Genomic DNA, 22,484 nt, shown 5'->3' on the forward strand with positions numbered 1-22,484 from the left:
GTCTCGGGGAGAGATTGCTGACTTGGGAGCCCAAATAATAAGACTGAAGAGAAGAGTGGGAGAGGAGTAGTAGGGAGAAGATATGGGAGGGGAGGAGAGGATACAAGAAAGGAGGGACAAGGGGGGATTAAAGAATAACAAGGAAAGGAAGAGAGGAGACAGAGGAGGATGGGGGTAGTCCAAGAAAAAGAAAATTAGAGGATAACAGACAGAGGATGAGGGATGTGGAGGAGAAGGAGAAAGAGGTGGGGAACAAGACCAAAAGGCTCTTTAGGATCTCCAGGATCCTGAGGTTTTATGTTTGCTTCCCTCTAGTTCCAATGGTTGTTACATAACTAGAAAAGACTACTGAATTGTTTGAATGTATTGTATACATTCTGTCTGCCAAATCCAACAGACCACAGCCAGCAGACGCATCTGGTGAACAGAGAGAGAGCACAGAACACTGCAGCTGATAACGGATTCAACTGCACAAATAGCACGACGTTTCCATCTCATCATCCTGCAATGAGACGCTACAGCGACATATGATAATGACATCAAGCTGCCCTAAATTGTGTTGTGGCAGGTCACACTTTCCACAGAGAAGGACTATTGTTTGCCCAAGCACTCTTCCACTTATGTTGCTGTATGTGTTCAACAATTCAGCTTGTTTGTGTGTGGTAGACCTTAATTTACAGTCTCTCGGCCAGTTGTTTGCCCACGGCAGCTTTAAATCTGTAACATTCCCATCAGCTGTTGACTTCATTTGATGTTCTTTTTTTATTTTTTTAAATCCAAACTCACCTTTAACTTTGCACCAGGCGTACCATTTATGGCAGACGGATCATGTGACGGCAGTGGAGGTACCCTCAGTCTACCCTCCTGCTCCCCAGCTACTGAGAGGTCAGGCTGATGCACATCTGGCATTTCCTGTTTCCTCTCTTCCATATGCCCCTGAGTGGTAGCCACACACACACACACTCTCACCCACACACATACACACTGAAAAACTCTATACTCTTAGACATCTGTGCCAATACGAAGTTATTGTATAACAGCATAAAAATGAACTCACTCACACACACACACACACACACACACACACACACACACACACACACACACACACACACACACACACACACACACACATGTGCATAGTCCAACAGGTATTCCCTTTCCATACTCAAATGTTTCCATTGGACTGTTAAAAGTTCCAGCTGGTATGTGCTTGGTAGAAAGAGGGAATGAAGGGTGGTGGCAGAAAAAGAGACAATAGAGCGAAAAATGGGGGAGATTAAAAAAGAATCAGAATAAGAGAAATAAATATAGGAACACAAAAAAAACAAATGCTGACCAGGAGCAGGAGAATCAGGCAGAAAGACAGAAGGTGGAAGAGAAAAAGAAGGGGGAGATGATCTTTGCATCTCTCAGAGCTGACAAACACTTTCCACTCCTGTGGATGCTGTGCAGCATGCACTACTTGAAGGTTATGTGTGTGTGACGAGATGAGAGTGCATGTGTGTGTCTTAAGCCATAGGCAAGATGGGGGACACACACACACACAGAATGGTGCCGTATGGTTTTCATAACTCTCTGAGGGTTTTCAATTTTGACACACACACACACACACACACACACATACACACACACAGCAATCCGTCAACCCCTCCTGCCGTCCCTTATACACTCACACATTTTACCAGCCCCCTCTTCCAAAAAACTCACAATTCTTTTTCCTCTACGTAGCCTGCCCCCCCCCCCCCCCCCCCCCCCTTTCCACCCTCCCCCATCTTTCTCTCTCTTTCTGAGGTTCAGTCAGGAAGACAACTTTGCAGAGGCGAGAGAGCCCTGGCATGATCAGATACAGGAGAGGGTTTCCGTCACTGAAATTCATCACTTATTTGGAGTCTATTTATCTCTTTTGGACTCTTTTGGAAGCAGATTGCCCTACTGAACAATTTTGAACACCGGACTATACTGGTATACTTCTCTGGACTTTATTTTGGACTGTACTGGACTCAACTGGACTTCACTGGACTGCATTGGTTTTCTATTAGATGTATATAGGATCTGGTGTAATCTGCTTCATTGTGGCAGCAGTGCTGAAAGTCTGCTGATGTACAGTATTTAGTTTGTTTTTGTCTAGGGTTTGGGTAGTTTTGGATATATCTAACTCAGATTACTTTGAGTAAAAGGTCAATTAGACCAGATTATTTATTCAAATACATTAAAAGGATATTTTAAAAAAAGTCTTAATTGGCTAGTTGCAGTTTGACTAAATTGACTGAAGTGGGTGAATTTGGGTCAGGGTTGTTTGAACAATAGGTCAGAAAAAATAGTTATTTTTTCCTTTATCAGGTTATTTATTTTGACAGCAAGGTTGGAATGTTGGCCTAGTTTAAACTTCATGTCTTGGTGGAGGTTGCAAAAGACCATAAGAAGCAGCAGCAGCAGCATGCCTCTCCTGTGTGTCATGTGGCTGCTGATGGTCTGTCTGGCTCCTGGAAGCCAAGGCCAGAGGCTGAGGGAGACGGAGGGGGAGCAGCCAGCAGCCAGCACTCAGCTGGCGGAGAGAGACGCGCTCTGCCACCAGGAGGGATGCTACACCGTCTTCCTCCAAAAGAGAACCTTTAGGGAGGCTGGGCGGAGCTGTCGGGAGCGAGGTGGGACCCTGGCAACGATGCACACCCGCGAGGCAGCGGGTGTGGTCCATGAGCTGCTGTCGGCCATCGAGGGAACCAGGTCGAGGCTTCGCCTCTGGATCGGGCTGCACAGACCACCACGGCAGTGCTCATCCACCCGACCACTCCGAGGATTCGTCTGGGTCACAGGCAAAGTCTCCCCTTTTTGACATTTGACCCTTCAGTGTCAGTTCAGTTGAGCCATTTTAGTGGATTTTGATAACTGAGCTCAGAGAAAAATTGCTCCAAAATAGGGAAAGGTACATAATGGTTAATTGAGGATGAATCTGTTCAAAAAGGATTTGTTAGTGAATCACCAGGTTAAGTTGGTTCAGCTCTGTTTGCAGACTTACTTGTACAAAACTAAATTGACCAATGCTAGATGTAGGCCTTTTTTAACAGACATTGTAGTTTTAAGTGAATATGGACCTGGAATTATACAACAATAGACTTTCATAAACTTAAATAAGCGTTGACAACCATTACGCTTACTTCAATAATACTACTTTCACACAGACAGACAGACAGACACAGACAGACATATCATTTGTAACAAGAGTTTATGAATAGAGTATGCTGGCCCCCGACCCTAACCTCTCTGTCAGACTTTGGTACCCGGGCCAGCCTCCAGCTCTGCACCGACTGGATGGTTATTACATTAGCTACTTGTGTTTCCCAGAGACGGAGCTGGCGCGACAGGGGAAGTCGAATTCCCTTTTGACCTCACTGCTACTCCTCGACCTGATTTAGTCGTTACAGAAAACCTCACCCACTGAAAGCCAGATTGTTTTGTTTTTTTGTGTCTGCGTTGGTCTTTGAGTTAGAACAGACATTACATTTTAAAGAGGTATGTGGCCAACGTAGCTGTTTTTTTTCATCTGCCATGATTTAAAGGATTTGTTTACCTAAAAAAAACATGTTTCTCACTTACCCCTGGGAGTATCGCATTGCATTAGTAATGTGGGGATCATTTAGGATTGATCTAACTAGGGTTTGATATAGAGATTTATTCCTGTTCATATGTATATATATATATATATATATATATATATATATAGTTGCCTATTTGGCGACCCCTTGTGGTGGTAGCAAAAACAAAACAGACCACAATGCAGGCAGCTGTAACCCCCCACCCCAACCCAGAAGAAATTACAATGAATAGGGCAACATCAACATATAGACTGCAGTTTTGTTTTTTTGGGATAAAGTCACATAAAATATACTACATATGGAAGCTTTAATTAGAATCTTAAGGATTAACTCTTAAAATGTTTCATTTTAATCTGAAAAGCAAATTAAATACAAGAAGAGAAAACTCAAAGAGGGAATTTTTACTTTTTATTGACCATGGTCCTTGTCTTTCTTTTCCAACAGGTGACCAGGACGGCCAGTTCACCAACTGGCTCCGTGAAGACACCCCTGGGACTTGTGCGGCCCCTCGCTGTGTGGCCATGACCGTCCACACATCTGAGAGTGGACGTGAGAGCGGTGACAATTTCCGGTGGCTCGACGGCTCCTGCGCGCTGCCGTTGGATGGATACGTTTGCCAGTACAACTACAAAGGAATGTGTTCACCGCTGGAGGATGAGGGCCGTGGTCCGGCTCTTTACACCACCCCCTTTCACCTTGTCAGCACACTGCTGACCCACGTGCCCTACGGCTCTGTAGCCACTGTACCGTGCCCTGCAGACGCCTCAGACCCAGAGGCCCGTGCTGAGCAGACAGTGCTGTGCATGGAGAGAGACGACGAGACTGTGGGCTGGTCCAGGGACACCCCGTTGTGCTCATCCGGTGCAGCTCCGCAGAACCAGGACTGGTGTAGCAAAGACCATGGCTGTGAGCAGTACTGTCAGAACACAGACATGGACTACTACTGTTACTGCTCTGAGGGCTTCACGATAGATGAGGACGGGTACAGATGCAAGCCTGATCCCCTGAGCCTAACTGACCCACCTGAATTATCCGCTGACTCAGCCGGTCCCACTGAGCAGCCTCACATCAAAGAGGTCTGTGTGGAGATGGGGTGCGAGTACGACTGCGTGGAGACACTGCGGGGCATCCGATGCACATGCCCCCACGGTTACCAAATGGGTCCAGATGGCCGCAAATGCTCGGACGTAGACGAATGTCAACAGCAACCGTGCACTCAACTGTGTGTCAACATCCCAGGCACCTTCCACTGCACCTGCCACTCCGGCTACCAACCAGACGATGAGGGCGAGTGTGTGGACGTCGACGAGTGCGTCTATGAGGACAGCTGTGAAGGCCCTTGTGAAAACACAGTGGGGTCCTTCACATGCCTGTGTAACCCCGGGTACGTGTCGGAAAGTGGAGGAAAGTGTGTGGATGTAGATGAGTGTGTGGGGGAGTCGCCCTGCCAGCAGCAGTGTCTCAACTACATGGGAGGGTACCAGTGTTACTGTGACAATGGCTACAGCCTGCAGTCAGATGGGCTTAACTGCCAGCCTTCGCCTGATGATGAAGAATATTCCACTCTGACCCCTGACCCTGGCGACTTCGCTCACATGCCCGAATTGGACCCTGACCATGATATTCTCTGGGCCACCTCATTCACACCGGACCCAAACTTTGAAGCTGACACTAACTTTGACGTTGCCTGGCTGACAGAAGCCCCTGAAGCCCCCTCCCCTGACATGGCTCATGGGTCAGACAATCATCTGAACCAATGGGATACCCTATCACCAAAGCGATCTCAGACAGTCCCATCCCCAACGCAAAAAGACAACACAGGCAATGAAATTGATAATGAGGCTGAAGGTAGTGAAGCTAGAGATAAGGAGGGGGCTGAAACTGCAAAAGGTTCAGCCTCTGGAACAAGGCAGGGAGAGGGATCTGAAGTAGATAGCACGGAGGAGGCAGGGGCCGGATCTGCTGCAGGTGAACGCAAGCATGACAAGAGCTGGTTACTGGTGGCGCTGCTGGTGCCTCTGTGCGTGTTCCTCGTAGTGATGCTGGCTCTGGGGATCGTCTACTGCACCAGCTGTGCTGTGGACAAGAGCCTGAGCTTCTCAAACTGCTATCGCTGGATACTCCCTACAACGCCTCCTGACAGGAGGAACGTCAAAACCTAAGCATGAACCCTAAAATAAACAAACACACACAGATGTTTTTTTGCATTTCTCTTGTGTGTGGCTGGTCACTAAACCTACCATTTGGATATAATAGCCAACTACTTTCTGTTGCACACCCCTTGTAAATAATTCACTTTCTGATTGTGTTTTTAGAATTCAATAAAACCAATAAACTGATGAAATACTGTGTGGTTTTATAAGCCTATCTGAGTTATAACAGAACATAATGTCCAATTAAAGAGGATGAACAAATGAAAGTGAGTTTGAAAAGATTGTGTGTTGTGTTACGATTTTATGGATCCATGTGTGTAAAAACAAATAAAGGCTTAATTGATTCACTTTAAACAAGAGTACAGGGAGTTGTGGGTGAGGGGGGGGGGGACGAGATCTGCCACAAACCGGAACAAGTTCTCCGGAGTGTCACCTTGTCAAGAGTTCCGGTTGTGTGAGAGACTATTTTGCTAATACCGATGTCCACCGTATACCGTGGCCAAATAATTTTGAGACATCTCCGACTATGGAAAAGGTCTCCGACGAGGATGGGATTCGAACCCACGCGTGCAGAGCACAATGGATTAGCAGTCCATCGCCTTAACCACTCGGCCACCTCGTCCTGTGACTACACTTGTAGGCAATATTGGTAATTATTTGTGTGTACGTGAATATGTTCGTTTTCTTTTCTTTGTGACGTTACAATCTTGTGTGCTTTGCTTTGGGTCCAGATAACGTGTTTTTCATGCTCACCCTTGCTAAAAGAATTACGACTTGAAGCACAGCGAAAAGTCCGGTGCCGGTACTTCGTGATTGGTTAGTTTTCCCATCAACCAAATTGTACAGCCTGTGATTGGTTGAGGGGCGGGTCTTACGTTGAATAAATACAGGAAGTGTAGAGCCGAGCGTGAGACTGCAATTTGACGGAGCTGTTGAAGAAAAGAAGGTAATAAGCTATTGAGTATGTACCCACCTTTATACTTCTTGAAATGAAGTGTTTAGTTGCTAATCATGCATAGAAATAGTTTGCATAATATTTCGACGTAATATATTTCTTACCGGATGTTTGGCAGCACGTTTATATGTTTATAGCACTCAGCATCTGCTTAGCTTTGCGCTAGGAGCTAACAGTAGCGTTGAGTTAGCTGTCTGCAGTAGCCTGAATACTAAACGTATTTACAGTAACATAACGTTATTTACTTAAATATGAGGTGTGAGTGATTAGTAGTTTGCTCATTTTAAAGGGACATTTAAAGACGTGTGGGACTCTGCATGTTGGGGCCTCGGTTTATTTTATCATTTATATAATTATTGGTTTTAATTGAAAGTGAAACAAAACATGGGATGTAACGTTAAAAAGTTTACTGTCACATGTAAACAGCACAGTGCAATTTTGCTTCAGCATTTAACCTTTTCTGGTATTGGGAGCAGTGGTCAGCTAATGTACAGCGGCCTGTGAGCACTTTAGGGGTCTGGTGCCTTGCTTAAGGGCACCTCGGCACGCTAGCTCCTCTTCAGCTACCAGGCCACACTACTATTTATTTACTGTGATTATTAATCCCAACATTTCATAGAGTAAACAATTGGGGGAAAAAATTGATTTGTCAATTAATCAAGCATTTGGTGGAATTACTTTGTAGGAAGTTGCCTTTTTCCATAACTTATATCTTTTATACAATAGTCATACTGAGCAAAACAAGCTGGAGCTTTAATGTTTTCACTATAACTGTTATAAATGTGTTTGTACATTACACAATCTGCTTAACCTGCATGGTTATGTAAAAAAAAAAAAAAAAAGCCAATGATGTTTGTTCTAAATTGCAGTTTTTCTTTTATCTCTTTATCCCTGCTCTATTTATCTCATTACTACCCTCTGTTCATCTGCCTCTCTCATTTCTTTCTTTCTCCTCCCATTTACACTTCCTTTCTCTCTCTTTCTCTTTCTCTTTCTTAATTCAGTTCCTCATCATCAGTGTTAAACCTCAGACTTAAGATGGTGGACTCCCAGTACTACCTCCCAAATGAGATTGGTGTAGCTGCTCTTGACTGCAGCGAGGCCTTCCGTTTGCTTTCACCTCAGGAGAAGATGTACTCCCACTACCTGTCACGCGCAGCCTGGTACGCTACAAATCAGGATTTTGCAAGTTCAAGTCGAGCACCATTGAAATAAGCAATTCCTCATCTGTTTTGATGAACAATAACTTAAGACTTTGATAACCTGCGGACCCTCTGTTGTGTTAGGTATGGTGGTCTGGCAGTGCTGCTGCAGACGTCCCCGGAGTCGGCAGATATCTTTGTGTTGCTGCAGAGAATCTTCAGGAAGCAGACGCCTGCACAGCTGGAACAGGTCGCAACAGCAACTGGACTCAGCTCTGAGGAGTACCAGGTACACAGTCTGTTTCTGGAGTTGTCTTCACTCACGCTTTCACCCACATACAAACATGTATAAATACATTCAATATGCTATACACAGGATGAAATTTAATTTTGTTGTATTTTTCCTTGGTATTTTAGGCATTCTTGGTGTATGCAGCTGGTCTGTATGCCAACATGGGAAACTACAAATCTTTTGGAGACACCAAGTTCATCCCAAATCTACCCAAGGTAAAAATCCACTTCAGCTGTAAACTGTTTTTTTTTTTGTTGTTGTTTTGATATTTATAGGCGTGGTACACAATAAGGTGAACACCTGTGCACTCTAATACAATTCAATTTTTCCCAGTTGGTTTTAACACTTCAAACGGCTGTGACATATTTTAAGCTGTCTGCGTCTGTCCACCCAGGACAAGCTGAAAGCTCTGGTGAGGGCCAGTCAGGCATTTCAGGACCAGCCCACTGAGATGGAGGCTCTGTGGGACAGCTGCTCATGTCTCCTTTACTCTCTGGAAGACAGACAGAAACAGCTGGGGTTGGGTGACAAGGTGGGATCTTGTATAATTTAATACAGGTCAGCTGTGACCATAAACTATTTTGTCTCGTAATATTTAATAAAATGTCAGTTGTGTTGTCAGGACATGAAAGATTTGAAGATTTTACTTTTCTTATTCTGCATCATAAGCACTGGTGAATTTAATATAAAAGTAGATGGTAGCAAGTCAAATGGTCTGCAGTTTGGTGTGTTTTAGATTGTTTGCAAACAATAACCCCTCAGGAAGCCACTGAACTTAAACTTCCAGTGAGTTCTTCAGGTGACCTGGATGAAAGAATTTATGGCTCATTAAGCATTTCTGCTGTTCTTCTCTTCAGGGAGTTACCACCTACTTCTCAGGAAACTGCAGTCTGGAGGATGCTGAGCTGGCTCAGAAGTTTCTTGACTCAAAAGTAAGTAAAATGTATTTCCGTTGTTGTATCTCTTGTAATAACCTGCGCTTTCTTTTCTTCTGTACTCCACTCTGACTCCTCATTCCTTTCTTGTTATGTTTTCCTTAATCTTCTTTCACCTCTTGCCCCTCCATTTCAATGGTTCATCCTGTTTCTGTCTTTTCTCACTCCCCCGTGTGTCCTTCAGTCTGGTTTGGCTGATTCTTAGCTGTGTTCTTGTGGTTTATCTCTAGAAACTGTCTGCTTACAACACCCGTCTGTTTAAGAGGGACAACGGAGGTAAAGCCTGCTTTGAGGTGCGCCTAGCCTCAGCTGTGCAGAAAGGTCAGAGCTACAGTCTTACATGAAAACGTTATCAACATTTACAACAATCATCAACCGTATTGCACCTGTGACCGAATGTAATATGTATCACATGTTCATCTGGACTCTGCATGCTCTGCTAGACAAATTATAGCTTGTGAACTCAAACGAGTTGTTTTCCAACAAATTAATGTGAAGATATAATTTTTTTTTATTTTTTATGCAATAAAATTTGCTACGGTCAGTTAAAGCAATGAAATGTACTCTACTGCTTCACAGACTGCGCAGTGGAGGGGGAATGCGAGTCATGCTGCGGCAGCTTCAAGTTTGAAGACAAAGAGTTCGCTGTGAAGAGGGGAGACTATGCGCCTCTCATGGAGAAAGTCTCTTATTACCTCCAAAAAGCACAGGTGAGAGGGAGGGGCACAGCGCAGATTATAGCCAATTCTCAGGCCGTGCTGTTTTAGCTGTTAGGAACCACAACGGAAAGAAAATCTCCCGAATAGGAATTTGACACAGCAGCAAAGTGTCCTTGAGCGAGACACTGAACCCCAAGTCACTCCTCAGGCTCTTCACAGCAGCCCACTGCTGCAAAAATGCTCAGGATGGGAACATTTGAAATGTATAGACTTCTTTTGGCGTGACTGAATGAGTTAAGCCTAAAACGAACCTTCCTGCAAGTTTGTGCCTCTTGTATTTCTTCCTCCGTTTCCAAATAATGAACACAGGCCTATGCTGCCAACGAGAACCAGAGAAGGATGCTTGAAGAGTACAGTCGCAGTTTCACCTTCGGCTCAGTTGAAGCCCATAAAGAGGGCTCGCGCTACTGGATCAAAGACAAGGGACCAATTGTTGAGAGGTGAGCCACAAAAACATAAAATTAACACAAAATGATCTCCTTGCTTGTGATGTCAAATCCTGCTAACCTTGAATGTAATTGATGTATAAAGCACAGAGGTAACACAGAACACATCTGTTGCTGTAATAAAGGCTTCCAATGTGGCTGTTGAATACTGCTCTCCTCATGTAGTAATCTCTGAACCCTTTCTCTCTCTGCTCCCCCTTCTCTCAGTTATATAGGTTTCATAGAGAGCTACAGAGACCCGTTCGGCTCCAGAGGAGAGTTTGAAGGTAACTGGCAAAGTGATCAAGAACCGTGAGATCAACGTGTTCACTGGCGTGCAAGCTGTGATCATGGACCTCTCCTAGTTTCTTTGCTGAAGACTACTTGGGGGAAATTTAAATTAGCAGCAGGAACTTTCCTCAGGAACTAGAAACCTTTTTATTTATTTATTTTTATTTTTATTTTTTTTTAATATATAAAGGACCTCGCTGCGTTTTGACCGCACGGACCAGAGTCTATTGGTCAAACGCATGCAGCGCCAATGCTTCATGTTGTGTACTGAGCAGATACTGTACTGTTATTGTCAAGATAAGACTTATTGTCCCGTGGGAAATTTGTCTTATTATCTTATCTTACTGCTTCATTCATAAAACAAGGAAGCAGTCTGATGTTGAACAAGGATGAGGAGAAAGCATTTCTCTTTGTTTGATAACATTCAAAAAGACTGAGTGAGAGGTCGGGCAGTAGAATAGAGAGACGGCAGTGCTGTGAATGAGAGAATAATTCTGATTGTTTTACAGTGGTCAAGGAACTTGTTAGTGGAACTCTGCTGTTGCGATTTGAGCTACTTTTAAAAAAGTTACTTAAGTCAACAAACACAGCTTTTAACTCCAGTGGGTAATATGTAAATAATGTTTCATCCAATCAATGATTCATTTTAGAAGGACATAGTATAAAGACGGTTGTTCAATACTTGGAATGATGCAACATTACACTATTTATTAGGTTAGTACTCTGCCATCAATCCTAAAGTCCATGGTCAACATGTTGCTGTTAATATACTTTGCTAACATTAAAAGAAGTTTGTGTATCTGTGTTTATAAAGACTTCAAATATCAGCAGGGTTTATATTACTTTCCTTTCTTTAAGATTAGTCAGATTGTTTGTTTGTTTTTTTTCTATCGTTCACTTTGTTGTATCTCCTCTAGGTTTCATAGCGGTTGTGAACAAGGCGATGAGTGAGCGTTTTGCCAAACTGGTGAGCTCAGCAGAAGTCTTGCTCCCTGAGCTTCCTTGGCCGAGGGAGTTTGAGAAGGACACATTCCTTAAACCCGATTTCACTTCGCTGGATGTTCTCACCTTTGCTGGCAGCGGAATACCAGCTGGCATCAACATCCCCAACTGTATGTACACCGATGCAGTTTTCAACTAAACACTATGTCAAATCCCACAGTTAGGTTAGTTTAAGTCTCATAGTATTATACTTACAAACACTGTCTGTGTTATTGTGTGTAGATGATGACATCAGACAGTCGGAGGGCTTTAAAAACGTGTCACTAGGCAACGTGCTGTCTGTAGCCTATGCTACACAAAAAGAAAAACTCACCTTCCTGGAGGAGGAGGACAAGGTAATGCATGCAGCTTTCTGATTCTCTTACACAGAAGCTCTTGTCTCCCTCACACACTCCTATAATTTTGTGTGTGTGTTAGGATTTGTTTATCAAGTGGAAGGGCCCATCATTCGAGGTGCAGGTTGGACTTCATGAGCTGTTGGGTCATGGAAGTGGCAAGCTGTTTGTCCAGGTCAGTCAAACGTATTGAGCTCTCCCTGGTAACGTGTTTAATTTTCTGATATCGAATCGAAGAATCATCGTTGAGGAAATAAAAACTGATATGAGTTTTCTTTGCTCCACAGGATGACGAGGGTAAATTCAATTTTGACAAGAGTAAGGTGACCAACCCGGAGACTGGAGAGCCGGTGAGTTTGTGTAGACACCAATTTTTAACTCTGTGTTCAGTTAGCAAAAAAAAGGACAAAGTGATTGATGGTGCGACTGTATTTCTTTTCTTTTTCAGGTGTCCAGTTGGTATCGGGGCAGTGAGACGTGGGACAGTAAATTCTCCACAATTGCTTCCTCTTATGAAGAATGCCGCGCTGAGTGTGTCGGACTCTATCTGTGCCTCAACAAGCAAGCGCTCAGGTAAATTATGCTGTGCATGTAACAGACTCTCATTTTATGTCTCTGGACAGTAGTGACTGACTCTGTGAACCTGACCTGTTCACTGAAGGTTTTCTCTTCTGTCTCCTCTCTTATTGAGCGAGACATGCTGTTTATTTCTTTCATTTAGTTTCATACAGTTTTTCCTGCAATTCAGAATCAAAATCCTGGTTAGATATTAGTATGTTACTCAGGACTATCTAAAGTAACCATTTTATGGGCTGTCACTATTTTCTTTGAACAGTGGATTTTGTCCTCATTTAAATATACCACACCTTCAAGTCACCCGTAGCTCAGAGTAAAACCTCTGTACGTCCTTCTTTCACGGTGACTCTGTGTACACAAGACAGCTCTGTTCATTAAAGCAATTGCATTAAAATGTTTATTGCACCTAATGTGTAATCTCAGTTTAAATGGTAAAAATTGGTATGGAGTTTAAGACGAGTAGGATCAAATAATAATTGTCTTTATCACTCATGATGTGATTGGTCGTTCTGATGGAACAGAATTTCTATAATATTGGAGATTATATGTTTATATTTCATAGTGAGCAGGGTCATGGTGCAGCTGCAGACGGTAGTTTGAAAATGAGTTTTTAAAATATGCTGCGTATAGTCTGATATAATAAATTTACTACATTTGTCAAAGTAACTGAAATAAAACCACCGAATGCTGTTGAGCCAAAAATTCTAATGTCTAATTTAAAAATCTATTTTAAACTCTACACCTTTTCAAGTTCACATCACCCCTCTACCTTCTTTTTTTTTTTTTTAAGATTAAATCAGGGGTATTTAATTAACATTCCAAAAGGTCCAGATAGAGAAAATCTCCTCGGGCAAAGGTCCGGAACATTACATAAATAAATGTTCTTCTCATTTCAAGTAAAATAAGGGCTGGATTAAAGAATAAATTACATAACAGAAAGCTTTTGAAAAATGTGCATCTTAATAGCAGACCACCTCAAGGTGTCACTCAGAGAGAACCAGAACATTCTGATGTAGCATTTCAAAATTAAAGCCCTTTAAAATCGCATGCATGAGCTAACTTCAAATCACATTCATGAGACAATTTGTCTAATTTCAGATTAGATTTTAGAGGAAATGGTGCATAGTTACCAAATCATTTCACCTCAGGTTAAAATTAATTCATTTTAGAAAAATTAATTTCACTGAATTGCCCTGCAGCTTTTAATTCAGGTGTGAAGTGATGTCAATCAAAAAAGCCACATTATTATATTTTTTTCATCTTCTAACTAGAGAAATGTGTGAGCATGGACTTTATGTGTGGTTATTAAACTACTTGTTTCAGCTCTATTATCTCTGTTAACGTCATAGTTGGTCAGTGAATTAATGTTTTAGGATTCTGACCATATTAGGCTCTTAGATTTACTTTCTGTGTCTTCATTTCAGATGTGAGTGGGTGCGTTTGCTCAAAAGAGTTGTGCTTTGTCTCGTAGTGACGCTTCACATTACTACTTTTAATAATCGTCACGGTCTCTGAACATATGAGACACACTGGTGTTAAACTGTCCGTGTGAAGAATTCACCGATAACAGTCTGTTCATTATTGTTTAAAGACTCTGGTCTCTCTGACCACTTTTCTCTTTTTGGAGAACGCCATGCGAAATAACTTCTCTTACTCAAGTAATTCTTCTACTCCTCGTTCTCTTTCCTCGTCTCCCCCGTGTGTGTACATCTCACTCGAGTCAGGAAACTTGTCAGAATCCCATATTTGATTGGCTGAGCTGCATCACGAGATGTGATTTACGCCGCTGAACAAGTGCCGTAAAGGCTCGAAAAGCTGCGCCGGTTAAAATAAAAACGCTCCGTCAAAATGTAATGATTCTCAATTATCTATCGGTTTTAGGTCCTGGGTCCGTCCGGATACAACGGCATCTGGGTCCGGATCCGGACCGCGGTCCGCCTATTAGTGACCCCTGGATTAAATGATTACAGTTGATTGACCAAACTCTGATCAGCTGTTCTGGTTTACTATCTCAGGTTTAATCAACTCGGAGTTTGTTAAACCTGCTTTCTGAAACAGGGCCCAGGTGATTTGTAGCTGATGGCAGTGAAGGAGGCCAGCGTGTTAAATGTTGCCTTTGTCTGTTTGTTTGTGTGTTCCAGTATTTTTGGCCACGAGGGCCAGGATGCGGAGGACGTGGTGTACATCAACTGGCTCAGCATGGTCCGAGCGGGACTGTTGGGCCTGGAATTCTACACATCTGAGAGCAAGAGCTGGAGACAGGTAATCTGTCTGCTCAGCGAGTTGCTCTCCTCTATAACATGCTGCCTCTCTTGCTCTTTACTTGGACTGATTTGAAACCTGTAATGATTGATCATAGCTTTATACATACGTTACTTTAATTTATATAGAACTTCAGCAATGCATAGTTTTTGGCGAGCCATGTTTACAAGATGAGTCAACTTACAGACCGTTGAGCTCGTGTTTCTTAGAACCTGACTGGCTCAGTTTAAAGGGTCTGTGTTGTTTTACAACTCGGTGTACACCAAGTCTGTCTCTGTTTAGATGAGTGTCAGGATGTGTAAACGGTGTATGTCACATGTCTGTGTGTCTACAGGCCCACATGCAGGCCCGCTTCGTGATCCTGCGAGTTCTGCTGGAGGCTGGGGAGGGCCTGGTGGGCCTGGAAGAAGTGACGGGACAGGACGGCAAGCCTGACGCTCGAATCACACTGGACAGAAGCAAGATCCACACCGTGGGCAAGAACGCCATCCACAGGTTCCTCTGTAAACTGCAGGTATGTTTTGGTTCATGGTGAGTTTTGATGTCACAATTGCCTAGACAGCAGATTCTATATAACAAGTACAACATATTGAAGAGAGTACAACAAATCCATATACTGTAGATGCATGTCAGTTTGATTGCACTAATACACTACCGGTGTATTACGTGTGCATATGCGCATGCAAGAGACATACATTTGGGGTGCATTAACAAAACTACTTTATAGCGCTGTTGGCGGTCAAAAACTTCACATGGTATAATTTTGAGTGATGTATAAATCAATCCAAAAAATCTGCAACAATTTTGATAGTCACATGGAAGTTTTTTGTTTTTTTAAAGTAAATAAAATAAATGTAAATATTTGCTGGTTTATTTCAAAAGTTCAATATATTTGGGTGTAAGACTGTTGGTTGGACAAAACAAGCGATCAAATTAAGTAAACGTTCGGCTTCAGGAAATTGTAAAAATATTTCAGTATGTTTTTATAGACCAAACAATGACTGGTAGAATCAATAAATAATAATCTCCAAATGAATAAATAAATAGAACGCTTGTTGGTTATTTAAAAAAAAAGAAGTAAATTAAAACATAAAATTAAGCTTCATGACAACTCCAACCAAATAAGAAATGTACACATTAGCACGGTTTACAAAAAGTGTAAATGTTGATGCCATTATTTATTTCTCTGTATAATAACCATGTTCATTTTCCCAATCTCTCCACCCAACATGTTGCTAACCGGATTCCACTGTTTCTGTAGGTCTTAAAGGCAACGGCAGATGTGGAAGGAGGCAGAGCTCTCTACGACGGCTACTCCACCGTCAGCGACAGCGGTGCTCACAACTTCTTGCGTCTCAGGGAGACGGTGCTGCTGAGGAAGGAAGCTCGTAAGATGTTTGTCCAGGCCAACACCAGAATCAGTGGTATGTACCTGCATCTGTACCTGCTATGGGGGCTCGTTAAGACAGATGCTCGTATACAAACACAAACTCTCACATCTATTCTATTTCCTAAATGGAAGGGTGACATTTAGATTGTGGTAATTGGGAACAGCTGTAACACTTCTCCCTTTCAGCATCATATACGAACTTCAGTCTTTTTAAAGTTGTATTTCAAAGCCTACAAAAACAATTCTCACCACAGTGCTCAAAGAACAATGGTCTAATTACACTTGTTTGTAAGTGCTGAGGTAGGTTTTTATTAGCACTGCTTTATCAATACTTGATAATTAGCTTTATAACTGATCAAAATAGCATTATAAAACATTTTACTGTTCAACATTTGTACTTACAGACTGTCAATGTGAATGTGGTGAAGCAATTGTAGACATGTATTGGTTATTTATTCAGTTTGTGCCTAACTCTGTGTGGATTCCAGGGGACAGTGTGGAGCTGGTTGATTACGAAGGCAGCGCTGCAGGTTTGATTCGCTCCTTCACCGAGCGCTTCCAAGACGATGCAGAGCAGCTGGAGGCCGACCTGTTGAAGCTGTGCAAAAGAGACGCTCTCTGCTGGTGTTGATGGATGATCTGCTTCATAGGCTTCAAAAATAGCAACTGAAATCATCAATAAAATGTTGTATGTGAAAGCAAATTGATTCTTAATGGATGTTAAAACTGTAAGACACTTCTCAAGAGACAAAATTTAAGTTTCATACTATACAGTAAAGCCATAATAACAGATCTGCCAAAGACACCAGCCACAGTTTTTCTGGACATGACTCAGATCTAATGTCAGGTGCTGTCTTTGTGACACAGTCAACTACAAACAAATGATTTGACACCATCACTCTTTTAAAAGAATTCAGGACACATGTTCTTCCAATGAGGAGTATTGAGAACTGTCCATTAAACCAATGCTGCCTGATAATAAAAAATGGCTTCTGAGTATATACTTGTATCTAAGTGAATCAAATCTTATTATTGTTGTTATGACATGTTTTGTTTACTTAACATGATGTGCATGAATTGGGTTTAAAGCCAACCTTTGGCTAAAAAGGATTCCATCTTTACAGCGTGTCTATTCAGTTAAATGTTTGTCCAGCCTTGGTGTTGATTAATTGAAAGGTTAAGGCCGTTAACCCGCTGCCATGACAGCTTCATTTTGACGGAAAAGCAGAATGAAGTCATGACAGATTACTTGACTGTATTGATGTGTCTGGAAGGCCTATGGAAGCGCTGTACGTACGGATGCCCCGTTGAATCTGCACAAATTAAATTTGTTTGATACGATCTTAGTGGGCTTTTTGTTTTTTTTTCTACCAGAACCATTAGAGTCGCCCATTTTGTTATCATGAAATTCACCCACAATCTGAGGTTTCCTTTCAATATGTTTTAATAACGTTAGAAATCACCCTCATGATCATGCATAGTCTAAGTCTATGTCAACATGTCTGCAGAGAGGAGTAATATAAAAATAAATTTGGCAAAATAAAGGCATGTACAGGGTAATTGTGATGGACTTCCTCACTCATGAAAGTTTAGAGTATGAAAGTTCTTAATTACATTTTTTGAAAATACTGATATCGAAGGAAACAAATTGCTTTGTTTCAGTTCGCAAAAAAGTCAAAAATGTGTTGCAGTAGAGCATAATAAAAAGTGCACATAGTTTGCAGTTAAAACACAAAAAACAACCAGCATCATGACTAAAATCTTTGGTTTTGAAAAACTTTAATTCAAAGTTTTGCAATATTCTGAAGATTCTCTCAAGGTGAGACCCTGAGATGCTGTCACCACATTCACATTTAGTAATTCTACACAGTGCTTTATAATGTAAATCAGTTACAGTCTAAAATGTTTGTGCGCTAGAGGCTTGTAGCATCGTCCTGTATGTGAGGGGAGTGAGGTGGAGACTCTGCTGCTCCCTCAAGACTACTGAAGAAACTGCAGCTGTCTGTGTCATTTAGAGAAGCAGCCTTCATCTGTAAAACCAGACCCCTCTCCTCCTCCTCCCCCTTTTTGTGCAGCTCCTCTTTTGTGTGATCTTCATTCTTCATTTTATCCCCACCTGCTCCCTCCTCCTCCTCCTCCTCCTCCCCCTCTCTCTCTGATCTTTGCTGATCTGGTCTTGAAGGAGTAGAAGGTGTGTGATAGGCCTGCTCTGCCAGCTGAAGGAAGGACGGAGAGGTGAAGGGAGAGAGAGAGAAGGGGGCCTTTGGAGAAGGAGACGGGGACTGGTACGGTGAAAGGGAAGGTGAATCGATGGGTGAGTCGTATGGAGAGAGGGAAATTGCAGCCTTGGGAGAGAGAGATGGGGATTGATAAGGGGAGAGAGAGGGAGAAGCCCAGGGAGAGTCAAACGGCGAGAGGGACGAAGATTCTTTGGGGAAAAGGGGAGGCGCCATGGGAGAACCATATGGGAAGAGGTAAGGAGGGAGTGAGGACGAACTGATCATTGGAGAGGGCTGCATGTAGTCTGATTCGGGTGGAAGATTCTCCGTTACTGCTGATAGCTGAGCTGTAGCCTCTTCACCGATGACTCCAGCCTTACTTTGGCCCTGGTCCTGCATCTCAGGCTGAAAGTCAGGAGTTGCTGATGGAAGCTGAACTTGGGCCTCACTGGGGGTGTTCTGTGTCAGAGGCAGGGGCCAGGTGAGATCAATCTGAGCGACTTCACTTGGGTTCTCACCTTGTAACAGGTGGGTTGGACTGGGTTGGGCGGTTCCTTGTCCCCGTTTGCGGGCATTACATTTTCCTTTGGTTTTGGGCATTAGTGGTGGTGGAGGTGGAGGAGCGAGTGGGGGCGAAAGCAGGCTCGAAGACTCTGTGGAAATCCGAACCTTGTGGCTGCGGTTGAACATGCGGCGTCTGGACAAAGGATTGTGGGACTGCAGGAAAAGGGGGTTGACGAAACAGAGAGCACCCTGGCCGGAGCCACAGTCCAGCTCTCGGGGGCTGCGTGTCGTGATTGGACAGAACTCGTGGAACAGGGTGGGATTTGAACCTGCTTGTTTTTTGACCGTGTCAGAATTAGTTACTGTCCTGAGCTGGTTGTCTGAGCCGGGCTGGGGAGCTGAATCCGGCTGAGCTGCAGAGCTCGTCTGTGGGGCAGAAGCGGGCGGGACTGAGGTTACTGTGTCTGGCTTCTTCTCCTTGTCTTTCTGGGGCTTAGGTGCCTCCCGAGGCCCACGGACGTTTAGGTGGGAATTCCAGAATTCTGTAAAATATGATGTTTTATAGTGAAACCCTGATTTCTGCTTCACAGTTTCCACATCTTCCTTTGTGCAAAGATGTGCAAAAATATAACCTCTTCATGACTTTGAAACTATCTTTTAAGAATGATGTCATCCTGAAGTATCAAAGAGTATATGTCATGCCATAGGCCATATACTGTTGATTATATTATAATTCAGCAATGTGACTGATTTGATTTTAACAACTTTAGTCTTTCTACTCATTCGTCCTTCAATTAACAAAAGTATTTATATGTCATATGTTTATTACCCAGCAGCTGTGAGGTAATAATAATGTATGTAGTATGCGTGCAAACAAGGAGTTGCGTTCACCAACCTATTCCCATATGTGAGATGGACTCGAGCTCTTTGTGGGATGTCGCCTTTGCAATGGCTTCAGGAAGCTCCAAAGGGAAGCGTAATACATCTCTGATACACAGAAAATATACAATATTAACACCAGCATTTGCTCTTGCAGGTCAATAAATATTAAGAGTGACAAATGTAGAAAAAGAAGGAAAACTGCTGTAAACATATTGTATAGGAAGTGAAGGTAGGGAAAAGAAAAGACACAAATGGTGAACAGCTGAGGAAAATGATGATGAGGAAGGCAACATGGTACCTGCTGACGCAGTAGAAGGAAACTAGTCTTGGGAGATCTGGAAAACTGATGGCTGAAGTCTCCAGACACAGAGCTGGGGGTGAGGAAAATTCAAAGATGCCAAGATTTTTGGAGGGGGAGAGCAGTAATTAGATGTAGTCGTGTGTTAAAAAGTTACACTGGAGCAAAGCTGTGTAAAACATAATACCCGTAGTTTTGCCATTATATAAAGCGTGCATCATTTTTTTTATTTGATTTCCTGCATTCCAGGAAGTTGCAGGGAAACCAGGAATAGCTTACTTCATGATTTATCTGTTACTTCATAAAATGGTTGGCAATACTGTAAAGCATACACGAGTAGTAGTCAATGAACTGAAATAAAAAAATTAAAATGTAAATGCTCTGTTTTCAGTTTTGTACCTGTGGAAATCTGTTCACATTAATATCTTTGTATTGCTTTGATAACAAAAGCAAAGTATTCTCGTATTTCATGCAATTCCATTTAAGTATATGGAAACTAGCTAGTGCAATTGGACATCTTGATGTGTGGGCACACAGGCATGACTACTTTGTGTGTACCAAAGAAGGCAGATTCAGTCTTGATGGGTAAGACACAGAAATCACATTTTAAAACTCATGAAAGTTGTCATACTCTTACTAGAGTGCTCCTCCATGATGCCAAATTGCTGAACGAAGGATGGCACACTGTCATCCGCCAAGCGGACACACAGCACATTTTTCTGGGACGTGCGAGACCTGCGCACCAGGAAGGTCTGCAGGAGGACACAAGTGATTACTGAGTGCATGTGTGAGTGTGTAGGACATGGACAGAGAGGGCAAGAGAGGTATGGCCTAAACATATGTGGACATATGGTGTGTGAGTGATTTTATTTAGATGAAGTATATGCGGCTCTCACCCCAGGAGGCTCCCTCTGCAGTATGTGCAGTGCGGTGGCAGGATTGATGGACAGCTGGAGCCAGACGGGAACTGTGAGCAGGAGACGGTCCAGCACACTGATGCTTCTCAGAGAGCCCCGTCCCCTCTGATGCCCCAACAGCTTCCGCTCTGACGACTGGGTGGGCTCCGGGAAATCATACAGCGGTTCTTCTTGTGCCATCTACACACACAACAAAAAATACACCCATGGCAATCAGCTCTCCTGCCACTGACCATGCACTCCCATAGTGTGTGCAGGCTACAGGTGGTTATTATCTCTCCTTGTGGCTCACATTAACAATAGGAACATGGGAAGGATGCCTTCACACACCCTCTCTCTCACACACACACACACACACACACACACACACACACACACACGACTGCGTAATAAATCTGCCTGGATTTGGACAGCAAGTCCAGACTTGGTAAAGTGTAGCAGCTCAGACAGAGCTTAAATGAAATAGGAAGAGAAACACACATTTAAAAATACAGACACAGGAACACGACACACACGCGCAGAGACGGCGATGTAACATCAATAATTAAACGTAAGCTAGCAATGATATTGTTGTTTATGGCTATTTTTCTGAACATATAGGTCTGTCGCCCTACTAAGGTCTTACCGCAGCCTACATGTCAACATCTGTCTGGATCCGCAGCGCGCATTCCTGTAAAACTCACATTTCCTCTTCAAACTATGAGTCTTCCTGCCGTATATTTACACCACTTGTGTGTACTGCGGGATTCGAACTTTAACATTATCAGACTCGTTGTTTACCTCGTTATTCCGATACTTCTTTTGATCCCCTCCGGATCCACTTTATGTTGACACGCTGCTAATTTTTCCATCAACTTCACGAGGATGGAAACTTTACTTCTCTTCCACTTTGGCCTGTCATGACGTGTGGTCTCAGATCCGGAGACGTCTCTCTTCTTTGGCTCCTCCTTCCTCTCCCTCACCTGGAAACAAACACGTGATACTGTACACCTATGCCACGGGCCACTGCAAAGCGCGCCTGTCCGAAGCAGAAATATTTGAAACGTAATAAAGTTAAACCCGTTATAACTATGTTTTTATAGTGTTATAGTGGTGGAAGACATACTCAGACATCTACTAAAATTTAAAAAAATAAAAAGCAATGTAGCAGTGTTATACAAGTCATGGATTCAAAATGTTACATTATTAAAAGATGATGATCAAAATATACTTATATAACAGACTTATGCATTGTTGCCCATTCCAGAAAAGTATATATTGGATTATTAAGTAAAGGATCTGAGTAGTTATGTTACTTATTCCCCACTACCCGGGGCCATTGATATGAAACTATTAAATCAATGATATTTAAGTTTGGTAATGTTGCCCTCTGAAGCACTGTAGACCTTTCAGGAGACACAGTACTCCACAATGAACTTCATTGACGTTAACACAACACGTGAGATCATGTGTATGTGTTATTTGCGTCAGAGTAGGTGATTTTAGGCTCTAGACATAGCCATATCACTGACAAAGAGAGAAAGAGGAAGAATGCCCCAGTCATGAACACAAAGCAGCCACCTGCTGCAAATCAGATGTAACTGCGCCCTTG

The 22,484-nt window shown here is 42.9% G+C and overlaps 3 protein-coding genes and 1 non-coding gene across 7 annotated transcripts; 2 read left to right on the forward strand and 2 right to left on the reverse strand.

The window, feature by feature from the left end:
- Window positions 1-1,829: 1,829 nt before the first annotated feature.
- On the forward strand, window positions 1,830-6,076 carry LOC137876527 (complement component C1q receptor-like). Its single transcript, XM_068716168.1, has 2 exons — window positions 1,830-2,816; window positions 4,041-6,076. The coding sequence occupies exons 1-2, from the start codon at window positions 2,393-2,395 to the stop codon at window positions 5,756-5,758; spliced, it is 2,142 nt and encodes a 713-aa protein (XP_068572269.1). The 5' UTR covers window positions 1,830-2,392; the 3' UTR covers window positions 5,759-6,076.
- A 159-nt stretch (window positions 6,077-6,235) lies between these two features.
- Window positions 6,236-17,414, forward strand: dpp3 (dipeptidyl-peptidase 3). Of its 3 annotated transcripts, none has more exons than XM_068716169.1 (19): window positions 6,236-6,398; window positions 7,709-7,867; window positions 7,991-8,135; window positions 8,264-8,353; window positions 8,533-8,670; window positions 8,996-9,070; window positions 9,304-9,394; window positions 9,653-9,783; window positions 10,102-10,232; window positions 10,446-10,504; window positions 11,426-11,620; window positions 11,733-11,845; window positions 11,928-12,020; window positions 12,133-12,195; window positions 12,294-12,418; window positions 14,563-14,683; window positions 15,018-15,197; window positions 15,945-16,107; window positions 16,562-17,414. In XM_068716169.1, exons 1-19 carry the CDS (start codon window positions 6,298-6,300, stop codon window positions 16,702-16,704), a joined length of 2,316 nt encoding a protein of 771 aa, XP_068572270.1. In that variant the 5' UTR covers window positions 6,236-6,297; the 3' UTR covers window positions 16,705-17,414. The 3 variants fall into 3 exon arrangements, with proteins under 3 accessions (XP_068572270.1, XP_068572272.1, XP_068572271.1); XM_068716171.1 differs by lacking the exon at window positions 6,236-6,398 and adding an exon at window positions 6,616-6,695; XM_068716170.1 differs by lacking the exon at window positions 6,236-6,398 and adding an exon at window positions 6,652-6,710.
- trnas-gcu (transfer RNA serine (anticodon GCU)) lies at window positions 6,290-6,371 on the reverse strand. The gene has a single exon. It is a non-coding gene; the product is annotated as a tRNA-Ser (tRNA).
- Window positions 17,415-17,770: 356 nt separating the features above from the next.
- Window positions 17,771-21,794, reverse strand: LOC137876756 (ras and Rab interactor 2-like). 2 transcript variants are annotated; one of them, XM_068716557.1, is made up of 6 exons: window positions 21,674-21,794; window positions 20,873-21,073; window positions 20,614-20,728; window positions 19,977-20,049; window positions 19,692-19,783; window positions 17,771-19,338 (listed from the first exon to the last, which is right to left on the reverse strand). In XM_068716557.1, the coding sequence occupies exons 2-6, from the start codon at window positions 21,071-21,073 to the stop codon at window positions 17,987-17,989; spliced, it is 1,833 nt and encodes a 610-aa protein (XP_068572658.1). In that variant the 5' UTR covers window positions 21,674-21,794; the 3' UTR covers window positions 17,771-17,986. The 2 variants fall into 2 exon arrangements, with proteins under 2 accessions (XP_068572658.1, XP_068572657.1); XM_068716556.1 differs by having other exon boundaries at window positions 20,608-20,728.
- Window positions 21,795-22,484: the final 690 nt, after the last annotated feature.

Source organism: Cebidichthys violaceus, unplaced genomic scaffold (genome assembly GCF_023349555.1).
Source record: "Cebidichthys violaceus isolate CVI_PGR_0920_01 unplaced genomic scaffold, fCebVio1.0.p SCAF_20, whole genome shotgun sequence".
In the NCBI taxonomy this organism is placed as follows: Eukaryota; Metazoa; Chordata; class Actinopteri; order Perciformes; family Stichaeidae; genus Cebidichthys; species Cebidichthys violaceus.